At 41.6% G+C, this 13,214-nt stretch overlaps 1 protein-coding gene across 1 annotated transcript; it reads left to right on the forward strand.

Moving 5' to 3' along the window:
* Positions 1 to 10,601: 10,601 nt before the first annotated feature.
* Positions 10,602 to 11,561, forward strand: LOC144276246 (olfactory receptor 14A16-like). The gene has a single exon (XM_077836213.1). It carries the CDS (start codon positions 10,602 to 10,604, stop codon positions 11,559 to 11,561), a length of 960 nt encoding a protein of 319 aa, XP_077692339.1.
* Positions 11,562 to 13,214: the final 1,653 nt, after the last annotated feature.

Below are 13,214 nucleotides of genomic sequence, written 5' to 3' on the forward strand. Positions count from 1 at the left end.
TGATAATTTTACCCAGTGGCTGTAAATGGAGGAAAATCTCTGTGCGTATAAGTGTGTGTGTGTTTATATGAGAAGAAGAGGGAGAATGTCTAGTGAGACAAGGTAGAGCCAGGTCTACACTGGAAAAGTTTTGCTGATATAGCAATACAAACAAACTCTCCTACTGTAAATGGACTAGTAGTTTTGCTGGTATTACTTACACTGGTTCTCTGAGAGAAACAAGCCACACCGCAGAAGCATTTGTAAGCTGGTTTAACCATGTTTACACAAGGGGTTTTACCGGTATAGAAATGTTGCCCAAAAAATCACACTTCCAAGCTGACATTGCTATGATGGTGAAGGTTTCTCGTGTCAATCTGTCTTATGTGTTTCTTTTTGTGAGATTACATGATAAGTGCAATGTACTGAGACATTGCTTTCAGTGTGTGTTTGCTAGTCAAGTACACTGCTCACATGTGTGGTGTTGTCAATGTACATTATTGTGAGTGTATACCTGAGTTGAAATCAATGTCCATGTGAGTTTTCTGTTCGTGTGCGTCCATGAGAATGTACAATAACATGTGTTTATTACAAAAAATATTGCGGAACTTTTGTGTGTGTTGTCAGTGCTTCTTCTGGCGTGCAAGTTTGCATTATTGTTGTGTTTGTGAACACACAATATTGTGTGTTTATTAGTGAAAAATATTGTGTGAATACATGAGTGTTATGACTGTGGATTATTGTGCTTGTGTTTGTACGGGTACATGATTGCATATTTATGGGAAAATATGATTTTGCTGCATGTGTGTGTTTGGAAGTGAACATTAATAAGGACTTACCGCTGAGCCTGGGATAAACATCAAAAGCTGCTGTCTTCCTGCAGCTCCTCAGATAGTGAGATTTGAGTCCTTTCAAAGGTGATGTCTCCAATGCATCATTTCCTCCCATGCCAAGTGCAGCTCATTTCAGGAGTCCTTCAACCTTTGTATTTGCTATCTTGTTAATTTTAAAACAAAATTTGCAAGAATTATTTTGAGCCACATTTTCAAATGTCACTTTTATTCTGCATCCTGAAAGGACTCCAGAATGGTGCAAAAAATTCCATATTTGGGCTTTTATTTTCAAGGGAGTCTAAAGAAGTTAGTATGTTACACCAATAAAATAAAAACCAGCAGGATCTTATTAAAGGGGAAAAGGCAAAATACCACATTTATTGTGAATACAGAAAGAATCATAGTAAGCAGTTAGTTATAGCTATAACATTCCATTCAGTCTCATATTTATTCACACATTCATTCATACACACACACACACAGGTTCTGCAAGGTTGTTATCATAGTTATCAGCCTTAGAGTTGCTCATGCCAAGCCACTGGCCAGGTGGCTTGGACATGAGGAGGGAGCAGGGCCTTGTCAGATACTCATCTGATGCTCCTGGAAGTTGGTTTGCAGAATCAGACCCCCAAAGTTCTCACTTTCTAGAGTCTATTTTTATAGGAATTTCTTCCTTTGCCAGTCTATGGGAATTGCTTCATCATGCAGATGGCACATTCCTGAGGGCTCTGTGCTGCTAGATGTTATCTTGTTCTTTGGTTCTCCCATCCTTGAGGCTGTTGGGTGGATTCCAGTCTGCCCTCTGGGGGCCCTCTGGTTATTTCCACTTGACGCCTTCTTCAGCCGATGGACACTGGATTCTTAGGCTGGCACCTCCCTAATCATTCATTTATTATCCACACCAAGCATCCATCCACATCCATCCATTTTAATCACAACTGTTAACAAAGCAAGAGGAATATAACAAAAGGGTGGGGAGTCTCTGGGTGCTGTTTCTGTTGTTACAGAGTATTGTTTTAAGTCTCTCTCTGTGTGAGTAGTTGTTACAAAGAATTGCTTTGAGAACAGACTCTGTCTTAGAATGTACTAACACAATTAGCAGCTTGCAAGTTTCACATATAGAGGGAGAGAAACAGTACTAAAAACCGAGAGACTTCTTAATTACTAATACCCTGGAATTTAAACTATGGAGAATCAAACTCATTTGTGATTTTAATACAGAACTTCTTTAATATGATTCAACAAGTGCAGTAGATAGGAGTTCAGAACTTGTTCCAGGCCCAGGTCCTCCAAAGTATTATGCACCCAGCTCTCATGGGACTTGGTTTTTGGTTTTGCCACTGACATACTTGGTGGCTCTGGGCAATAGCCAATACTTGGTGCTTCACAGCAGGTGAAAAATCAACTCATCCAGTGCTGAACATGAAATGTAACTTATTTCTTATGCCCAGAGGCCAGCTCAGAAGAACTCAGGTCCCATTCAGGCATCAAATTAAATGGTACCCATGGATGAATTTAATCTGAGAATGACATCAGCCTCATGATAGCTTCGAATGGACGGAACTGTTATAATTCAACTCTATAGATGATGTGAAAGTAGAATGAATTATATTGAAATTATAATTCATTAAAGAAATGCTGCTTGAAGGGTTTGTTGAAATATAGTTGTCAGGAAGAGAAACATTAAAGAGTGTGAGACAATGGGTCCTCAAACTAATTAACTCAGAGCTCCTACTGAGGTAGGAGATTGGTAAATGTTAGTATGCAAATAAGATAGGTATGTATATTTGTCAGTTTCTGCTTCCTTTTGTCTCTTATGTTAAATTGGCTTTGGCTTATCTGTTTAAACAAGTTAGCTTGAGCTTTTGCAAGAGGCACACATATCTGGGTGCATTGGCAAAGCGCTTTGCTAATAAACAGAGTAGTCTGACAAACCTTCTGAGTCTTGAATCTGACTTTGACAATGATCAGGAAAAAAAGTCCCATTATTCACTGCTCTGTCTATCTAAAGTGTCTATATGGCTGCCATGACTGAATTCCATCATGATGTTTTCCAATGTATAAATTGCAGGTTTCACCAAACAAAATTTTCACAGAAAGTCTTCACTTTCCTTGAACATTTTCTGTTTTTCATTTAAAGAAATGAAAACTGGAAAAACAAATAGTTTTGCCTGAAAATTGTATTTTTCATTTAATTTAATTTAATTTAGTTTAATTTAATGTTTTTTGACAGTTTTCAGACAAAAAAGTTCAGTTTTGAGAAATGTTGGGGATTTTCTTTAACAAAAAAAACCCACAAAATATTCATGAGGAAACAAAGTTTCCAACCACCTCTGTTTTAACCACTAACTCTTTAATATATTTATCCTCCCCGCAACCCTACAAGGCAGGGCAGTACTATTATATCCATGTTATAGATGGGAACTCTTGTCCAGACAGAATGACGTGCCCAAGATCACACAGGAAACCCATGGCAAAGCAGGTAGCTGAGCTGGGTCTCTCAGGTTCCATGTTAGCGTCCAGACCACCTGGACCATTCTTCCTCAGTCATTGCTGTCACGCTGTCTGGAACGGCTCACAACCATGAGTGCCAATCGCAGGTCAGACGGTCAGAACACAGGGCAGACACCCCAAACTGGTGGTATATTTGGTAATTAGATTTCACCAAGCCAGTAATAAATGTGAACTCCTGGATCACTATATTAGTATTACCATGGAGTCACAGACAGTCCCCTAGGATCTCGAGCCACTTTTACCAACCAGATAAACTGGACTTTGTGATAAAAGGTTATTAAAACAAAGAATCACATTATATTGGGTTACTCTCAACCCCAGTGGGTCAGTCACTTATCCCAGGTCAATGGATACTCTTGATCTCACATCAAAGGCAATGCTGGCAGCAAATTTCTCTAGTAAACTAACTAAAGTTTTATTAGCTAAGAAAAGAAATGAAAGTTATTGAGAGTTTAAAGCAGGTAAAATACATTAACAGGTTTGAACAGTCCAAGTTTGTCAGTCCAAAGTGACAGCAGAGATGTGGTATCTGCTAGTTTTCCATAAGTCTCTCAGGGTTACGCAAGATAACTTTGGGGATCTCTGTCTTGCATCTTTTCAGGTTTCAGAGTAGCAGCCGTGTTAGTCTGTATTCGCAAAAAGAAGAGGAGTACTGGTGGCACCTTAGAGACTAACCAGTTTATTTGAATAAACTTTCGTGAGCTACAGCTCACTTCATCGGATGCATTTAGTGGAAAACACAGTGAGGACATATATATACACACAGAGAACATGAGAAAAAAAACAAACCAAAAAACCAAACCTGTAAGGAGAGTGATCAATTAAGATGAGCTATTACCAGCAGGAGAGCGGGGTGGGGGGAAGGAGGGGGAAACTTTTTGTAGTGATAATCTAGGTGGGCCATTTCAAGCAGTTAACAGGAACAACTGAGGAACAGTGTGGGGTGGTGGGGGGGAGGGAAGAAATAAACAAACATGGGGAAATAGTTTTACTTTGTGTAATGACCCATCCATTCTAAGTCTCTATTCAAGCCTAAGTTAATTGTATCCAGTTTGCAAATTAATTCCAATTCGGCAGTCTCTCGTTGGAGTCTGTTTTTGAAGTTTTTTTGTTGTAATATAGCGACTTTCATGTCTGTAATCGCATGACCAGAGAGATTGAAGTGTTCTCCAACTGGTTTATGAATGTTATAATTCTTGACATCTGATTAGTGTCCATTTATTCTTTTACGTAGAGACTGTCCAGATTGACCAATGTACATGGCAGAGGGGCATTGCTGGCATATTGCTTGCATCTGGAATGTTCCCTGAAAGTGTCCAAACATCTCAGAGAGACAGAACCATTCCCTGGATCCATTCTCACAGCTGTATTCCCCGGAAAGCAATCTGGCAAGTGTTTCCATCACAGCATGGGTTTTTCCTCTGATGACTAAACGCAGACTGGGTCTGTGGATTTCCATTTGTGCAACACAATGACCCGTGCTTTGAAGGTAGCATGTTCTTCATTTACATTTCCAAGGCTCCAATCGCATTTGATGAGCAAACGTAATTACCGGGATACATGCGATGTAAATTACAATGTAACAGCAGACAACAATCCTTCCTTAGTTTTCATGAAGTTCACACATCAAGTAAATTCACACTTTTGATCTAGGGTTAATTAAGTAGAGGGATATACATAATGTAAAGGGATAGCATTCAACAGGTTACAGATAAGTGAAGGCAATATCATTCCCATTTCCTTTGAACTAAACACTTGAGTGAATTAGTACACTTAACATTTCTTTGATAGTCATACGTTAGTGATGGTAATATAGTATGTAGTCCTGTTTATTTGCCTGAGATAGAATTTTGGGTTTTGTTTGCCCACTTGAATTTTGAGGTTTTTAAAATAGAATTGTTTGTGTCTTATACCCTTATTAACATATGTGAACAAGGGGTGGGGGGGACACCACTGTGTGTTGCTTCTGCCTACAGATGGGGGTTTTTCAATACAAAGAGAAAAGATAAGAAATAGGGTTCCAGTGTTGCCGGATATGGCGGGAGTTTGATATACAGTGTATAATTGATGGCTGCCTGACTCCTCTCCCAAGACAAGGTCAAGTAACCAGTTTGGGGGGGCCAGGGAGATGGGGGAAGCTATAAGGAACACTAAAAAACAATGAAAAAGGTAACCCTGACCGGTGCATAACTTCACTCCCTACCCCTCCCACAGGGTACAAAAGAGGTGGTACCGAAGCCCCCAGACTCAAGACCCTCCAAAACGGAATATGACCATAAATTGCAAGGGTGGTACCAGGGTTCAGGGTACCGGGGCGTACATCTCAGGTATAACTAAGCCCACTACAAAGGAGGAGGGAGAGGAAGCTCTGTTGGTGTAAAGAGCTGGGGTTATGCATTGCCGGCAGTTTGGACACTGGCTACCTGCTTTCTGTCTGCATGACAAGAACCAAGGGAGGGTAGGGGAAGCCCTAACAACACACAAGTGAATCGGCCTATTGCTCTGACCTGAGCTGTCCTGTCAGTGTCACAATTGCTACGTGACCAGAGGGAGCGACATTACTCAGGTATGCCTTCACAGGGATTAATAAACCCATGGCTGGCCTGGATCTGCCGACTCGAGCTCATGGGGCTTGGGCTCCGGGGCTGATATATTGCTGTGTAGACATTCGGACCCAGGCTGGAGCCCGAGCTCTAGGATCCTACACAGCAATTTTTAGCCCCACAGTCTAAGCTCTGCAACCCTGAGTCAGATGACCCAGGCCTGCCGAAGCCATGCCACAGGGCTTTTATCCCCGTGTAGACATACCTGAAGGGACTGGGACTCATGACACCCGGGTTATATTCCTCAGAGCTGCTGTGTGACCTCTAGCCAGTCACTTCCCCTCTCTGTACACTCTGTAAAATGAGGATGATGATCCTGACCCGGCTTGATAAATCACTTTGAGATCTACAGCTAAGTTGTATTGTTATCTAGATCTACAGGGTAACCAGGCACAGAGCAGGGAAGAATACCTGAAGAATGCAGCTGGGTGGGAAATGGGTTTCCCATCCTGCAAGACCTTTCAAGATTTTGAGAGAGACAAAGAAGGTGAGGTATCATTTTTTATTGGACCAACTTCTGTTGGTGGATGGGACAAGCTTTTGTGCTTCACAGAGCTCTTCCTCTGGTCTGGAGAAGAGAAGCATAGTGTCCATGATCAGTACAAGGTGGGACAGATTGTTATGCATAAGGGGATCACACATATTGTAGGAGACCACTTAAAATGAAGTGGGCAATTAACATGAAGTGGGCGATTAACACTCTGCAGAATAGGCAGCAGGGCCCATTGGCTCCAAAGGAGCTACAGCCAATTTACACCTGCTGGGCGACCAATGTGAATTCAATATTTTTTAAAACGCTTGCAGCGTTGCATCTGTAGCCCATTGAGCTTTTTAGTTTAGTGCTGTCTGTAGCAAGAGAAAAATTAATGTAATGGCTGAGAAAGAAAGAAAGAAAGAAAGAAAGAAAGAAAGAAAGAAAGAAAGAAAGAAAGAAAGATTTGGGCCATTCATCCCAACAGAAGTTGAAGATGAGATACTTGAAAACTGTGCAACACTGAATTTCTCCAAAGTTCTATCCCTAGAGGGACTGAACCATTCTCCGCCACCAATAAAAGTTACATTTGTAATTAAACCCATGGGGCAAAGAGCTAAGAAAGTGCAGACAGGTTCAGAACTTTCAAATCAGCTTCGGATCACATTGGCAGGCAAAAAATATGGATTTATAACTGTGTAATGGGCTAGATCCCCAGCTGATGTAAATTGACATCGCTCGACGGAAATCCAAGGCCCAGATTCCCAGTTGGCGTAAATAGGCCAAACTACCATGAACTCAATGGAAGTGTAACAATTTACACAAGCCCATGACCTGGTCCTTAGTTTTTAGTCTTCACCTTTGGGTACCTCTTGGTGAATGACTTCAGTCAGACAAGGCAGCCTGAGCTGTGGGTTCCTGTAGCAGAGGCATCCCAAGAGCTGCTGATACAATGCAGGAGGAAAAAAAAGTCTCTGCTCCCCCAGAAGTGATTACGTGATGTTAATGAAGGAACAGGCTATTCCAGGCCAGCTGAGATTCTGGTGCGACAAGGCTCTTCGCTATTGTGGATCATGTGTCTCTGTTAGAAATCGCTGTTTTAGTCCCTTCCAACCCTGAGATTCTATGATTCATTCATTCTATGATTCATTCTACAAACAACTTGGGACATGCTTTGGGCCTCTGCCCTGCCTTGTTTTTAGCCAAGGGTCCTTCCAGGGATGCTGCCATCAAGTGAGATAAAGGGCAGGTACTGTTCTCCCTCTGTGGGGTTAGTGTTGGGCAGGTTGTCAGGGTGGTTTGCTCCAGAGGTGAGATCAGAGCTGGGCGTAAAGCCTTGGAGACCGGATTCAACTGTTTAGCCCCAGAGTAGGGACATCCTGGGCTGTGGCAATATCTGAACCCTGCACAAGACAGGATCAGCTCTAGAGCTGGGAGGAGTTTTCAGTCTCTGATCCCATTTAGTCCTTCGTCTCCCAGCCAAGCCTGTCCAAGGAGGGGAGCAGGGAGCGCCCCTCTGTGGAGTGGATCCCTGTCTACCAGGAACTGCAGAGAGACTCAGGAAATCCAGTGAAGGGACATGAAAACTGCTGCTGAATAATACAGTGATGGGGGCATGAGAGAGAGATGACCAAAGAATCCTGGTGCTGGAGGATCAAAAGCATCGCATGTTGGGAAAAAATCCACAAAGACCAACAGACTACATTTTTGCTTTCAATTCTACACGTGAAGGTATTAATATACAGACAAATTTAATAATAGAGATATGAATTGTAATTGGAACTTTTAAAGACTTTTATTATCAAACAGCTAGAGCCTGTCAGATTTCTTTTCAGCAGAATGTAAGAACTGAAATTTAAGTTAGAATTTGAACTCTTTAAGGAATTAACTCTCAGTCTAGTCAGACATCTAGATCCAGTCAGAGAAAAAGAAGGGGGACAATGACTTTGCAACAGAAATCAGAAATGTTTGCAGGGTTTAGCAAGCAACAACTAATTTCTTTTCAGCTAAAAACTACTGTAAACTGGAAATTGCACATTGCAAACCAAAGAATATTGGGATTTGCAGATTTCAAAAAAAACGAAACCAAATATCTGAGTATAGGAGATACTTTCCCTGAACATTTTTGTTTAGTTCAAAAACTCGTTTTCCTACAAAAAAACCTCATTTTCCTACTACTACAAAAAAAATCTAAATTTCCAAACATCTCTAATTTGGAATGGAGCTTTAAACAAGGGAGGGGAACACTAATACTGTTCAATAATAGCATAATTTCAAAACCATTTTTTCTCTTGAAACTGGGTTTGTTTCTGTGTCAAAGGGATAATTACTGGAAGGTCAAAATTGAATAAGCAGCAGAGCTGATAGCCACAGTTGATATGTTATGCACACTAGCATCTTTAGACTCAGAGTTGAACCACCAGTTAAAGCCAGTCTATCTCAATGTTTCCAAAGGACATACAGGAGGTAAATGGGACTAGAATCCATATTTCCAGGATTTCCTTGGAAGTTAACAAGATAGACACAGGCCCAGGATTACAAAGGGTTTAAGCACTTAAAGAAGGAGAAAGGTGCCTTTGGGGATTTACAATAGCATCTGAGCAGGTTAGGTGCTATCTTTTAATCACAGGTTTCATAGTAACAGCCGTGTTAGTCTGTATTCGCAAAAAGAAAAGGAGGACTTGTGGCACCTTAGAGACTAACCAATTTATTTGAGCATGAGCTTTCGTGAGCTACAGATCCGATGAAGTGAGCTGTAGCTCACAAAAGCTTATGCTCAAATAAATTGGTTAGTCTCTAAGGTGCCACAAGTACTCCTTTTCTTTTTATCTTTTAATCGTGGCCCACAGATAACACAGAAGCTTGGCTGGAATCAGGGAACCCCGGTGGCGATTGTACTCCCTGTGTTATGCTGGGGTCAGACTACAGGGTCTGAATGGCCCTTTTGGTGTTATCACCTTTGTTTCTGTGCCCTTGCCTCTGAATCTCTGCTTCTGAGCTCTGCAGGGCTCCAGGGCGTGAGTCTTGCTAGCCCTCAGGAAATAGACGTGGATAAATCACCTTCCCGCAGCATCAGTCCTTTAATGTCAGTGCAGCTCAATGCCAGCTACTCACAGCTCGTCTGCAGAGAGAAATCGGTTTGAGTCTAGTTCAATCGCTGAATGAGGCTGAAAGGATTCTCAGATACCTGTGCCCTTAGCTTCTAGATTCTGCTATATAGATAGTGACCAAAAAATCCTAGTGCTGGATGACTGAATGTGTCTTCCGTTGGGAAAAAGGCACAAAGGTTAGCACAGGAAGTTTGCTGTTTCAATTAAATGTGTTGGGGGATCAACATACAGGGAAGAATTAAGATGATAAATATGAATTACAATATGAACTGGTTAAGACCTTTCCCATCAGTTTAATCAAATACCTACTGCTGACTGGAATTTTTCCTCCCATCAGGAAAATGTTTACTTTTCACTGAACACCCTAAATCCATTCCCCGCTCCCCCCTCCCCCCCCCAGTTTTTGGCAAATGAAAACTTTCTGCTGAAAACTGATTTTTTTTATTCTAAAACCAATATAGTTTGTTTTTTTAAGTTTTCATTTTTTTTACAAAACAATCCCAAAATGTTTGAGAAAAGCAGACAGATTGTGAGATGTGTTGTTATTTATCTTAAAAACCAATCTCCATTAAAAAGAACACAGCTGAAAATTTCCAACCAGCCTCTATGCACAGAGTTTGGGGTGGAAAAATGACAGATGAGCTGCTATTTACGTTGCTGGGTGAGTCAACATCATATTGCCCTGCAAAGTGAGAATCAGGCTGTGTTAGAATTTTAGTTGATCAGTTTCATATCCAAGTTGTGAGAATTGTTGGGTTTGGAGTGTGCTTTGTTCCATCCTTCATATTGCATTTTATCAAGCCACACCTTGGGCCAAATCCTCAGATGAGATAAAGTGACGAAGCTCCATTGACTTTAAAGGAGCTGACCTAATTTACACTAGTGTGGTAACGTGACTCCTTGATTGTCAGAGGCGAGGAACACTAACAACACCTACTCATTGTAAGTGATGAGTTCTGTGCACCTTTGACATTCATAGAATGAGATATTAGGGAAAGGGGAATCAGAGCCATTCCCTCTGTCGCTCTAATCCTGACCATTGTCTTTCTCGTTCCCTCCACAGACATCGCACAGTGTACTGCGGAAGAAAATGTCCAGCCAAACTGTCGTGACCGAGTTCCTTCTCCTGGGATTCTCTGACATTCAGGAGCTGCAGATTTTACACTTTGTGGTGTTTCTACTGCTTTACCTGATATCCCTGCTGGGGAACCTTCTCATCCTCACAGCCATAGCCCTTGACCGCCACCTTTACACCCCCATGTACTTCTTCCTGATGAATCTGTCCATCCTAGACCTCGGCTCCATCTCTGTCACCATCCCCAAATCCATGGCCAGTTCCCTCACGAACACCAGATCGATTTCTTATTCTGGATGTGTCACCCAAGTCCTTTTCTTCATCTTCTTTGCTGAAACCGACTTTGTCTTACTCACCATCATGGCATACGATCGATACGTCGCCATCTGCAAACCACTGCACTATGAGACTATAATGAACAGGAGAGCTTGTGTCCAAATGGCAGCCAGTGCCTGGATCACTGGAATTCTCTACTCTGCACTGCACACTGGGATCACCTTTGAAATCTCCTTCTGTGGAGGCAACGTGGTGGATCAGTTCTTCTGTGAAATCGCCCAGCTCCTCAATCTCGCCTGCTCTGACTTGTACCTCATTGAAGTTGGGTTTCTCATCTTTAGTTCATTCTTAGGCTTAAGCTGCTTTCTTTTCATCATTGTGTCATATGTTCAGATCTTCAAAGCAGTCCTGAGAATCCCCTCTAAGCAGGGTGAGCATAAAGTCTTCTCCACCTGCCTCCCTCATCTCACCGTGGTGTCTTTGTTTTTTAGTACTGCTGCCTTTGCCTACCTGAAACCCACCTCCAGCTCAACCTCAGGTCTGAATCTCATAGTGGCTGTTCTCTATTCTGTGTTGCCACCAATGATGAATCCGATCATCTACAGCATGAGAAACAAAGAGATCAAAGGTGCACTGAGTAAACAGATAGGTTGGAGGTTATTCACTAAGAACAAAATGTCCATATGTCTCCTTTGGTAGCAATTTCATTCTGTATTTCTTTATAAATAAAATCTGATGACATTATTGCCTCCATGAGAAAATACTGTGCACTCTGTTTATGCGGAATTGGGTATTTGCACTAGTAAAGATAGAGACAAACATGACTCAGGAAAAAAAGGAGTTTCTATAGGTTTACACCAATGTAAATAAGATTGGAATATATCATATACTGCTACCGATCACCATACTACCAGAGACCCTTGCCTATAAAATCAGTAGCCATAGCAGAGTCCCTGGTGAGGTCTTTGGCTCTTCTTATATTTTGGGATAAAAACTCAGATGGAGGTATCGATGCATTTGTTCTTTGTGTTTTTTGTTTGTTTGTTTGTTTGTCAGATTTTTAGCTTATTTTTGCTTAACTGGTTGATTGGTGGTTTGGTTTGTTTGTTTGTTTTAGGAGGTTTTGGAGGTGGAAAGGCCTGAGAAGATGGTGAGTGTTTGATGAGATGGGATTTTCAATGTTTGTCCCTTCTTGGGAGTATCCATATGTCATCTCTTTGATGGGTTTTCTGAGCGAACTGAAGGTTTGCTCCCCACAATGACAAAAGAGTGCAAAAGAGGATTATGCATGGCTTAGTTCCTACTGACATGATTATGTGTAGATTGTTGGGATATTATTGTATTATTAAAGATATGTGTCATAAATATAAAGGGAAGGGTAACCACCTTTCTCTGCACAGTGCTATAGAATCCCTCTTGGCCAGAGGCAAAACCCTTTCACCTGTAAAGGGTTAAGAAGCTAAGATAACCTCGCTGGCACCTGATCAAAATGACCAATGAGGAGACAAGATACTTTCAAAGCTGGAGGGTGGGGGGAACAAAGGGTATGTCTGTCTGTGTGATGCTTTTGCCAGGAAGAGATCAGGAATGCAGCTCAGAACTCCTGTAAAAAGTTAGTAAGTAATCTAGCTAGAAATGCATTAGATTTCTTTTGTTTAATGGCTGGTAAAAAATAGCTGTGCTGAATGGAATGTATATTCCTGGTTTTGTGTCTTTTTGTAACTTAAGGTTTTGCCTAGAGGGATGCTCTATGTTTTGAATCTGATTACCCTGTAAGGTATTTACCATCCTGATTTTTAGAGAGGTCATTCTTTTACCTTTTCTTTCATTAAAATTCTTCTTTTAAGAACCTGATTTCTTTTTCTTTGTTCTTAAGATCCAAGGGTTTGGGTCTGTGTTCACCTGTACAAATTGGTGAGGATTTTGATCAAGCCTTTCCCAGGAAAGGGGGTGTAGGTCTTGGGGGGATGTTTTGGGGGAAGATGTCTCCAAGTGGGCTCTTTCCCTGTTCTTTGTGTAACACACTTGGTGGTGGCAGCATAGGGTTCAAGGACAAGGCAAAGTTTGTACCATGAGGAAGTTTTTAACCTAAGCTGGTAAGAATAAGCTTAGGGGGTCTTTCATGCAGGTCCCCACATCTGTACCCTAGAGTTCAGAGTGGGGAAGGAACCTTGACAATATGTAAGGCATCTTTTTATTATTTTAACCTAAATGAGTATAGCATCATAGAATATTAGGGTTGGAAGAGACCTCAGGAGGTCATCTAGTCCAATCCCCTGCTCAAAGCAGGACCAACGCCGACTATATCACCCCAGTCAAGGCTTTGTCAAGCCAGGCCTTAAAAACCTCTGA

This window comes from Eretmochelys imbricata, chromosome 16 (assembly GCF_965152235.1).
Source record: "Eretmochelys imbricata isolate rEreImb1 chromosome 16, rEreImb1.hap1, whole genome shotgun sequence".
NCBI lineage: Eukaryota > Metazoa > Chordata > Testudines > Cheloniidae > Eretmochelys > Eretmochelys imbricata.

Bases quoted from the DNA above. Each gene is read 5' to 3' on its own strand.
- LOC144276246 (XM_077836213.1), top strand. From the start codon at position 10,602: ATGTCCAGCCAAACTGTCGTGACCGAGTTCCTTCTCCTGGGATTCTCT.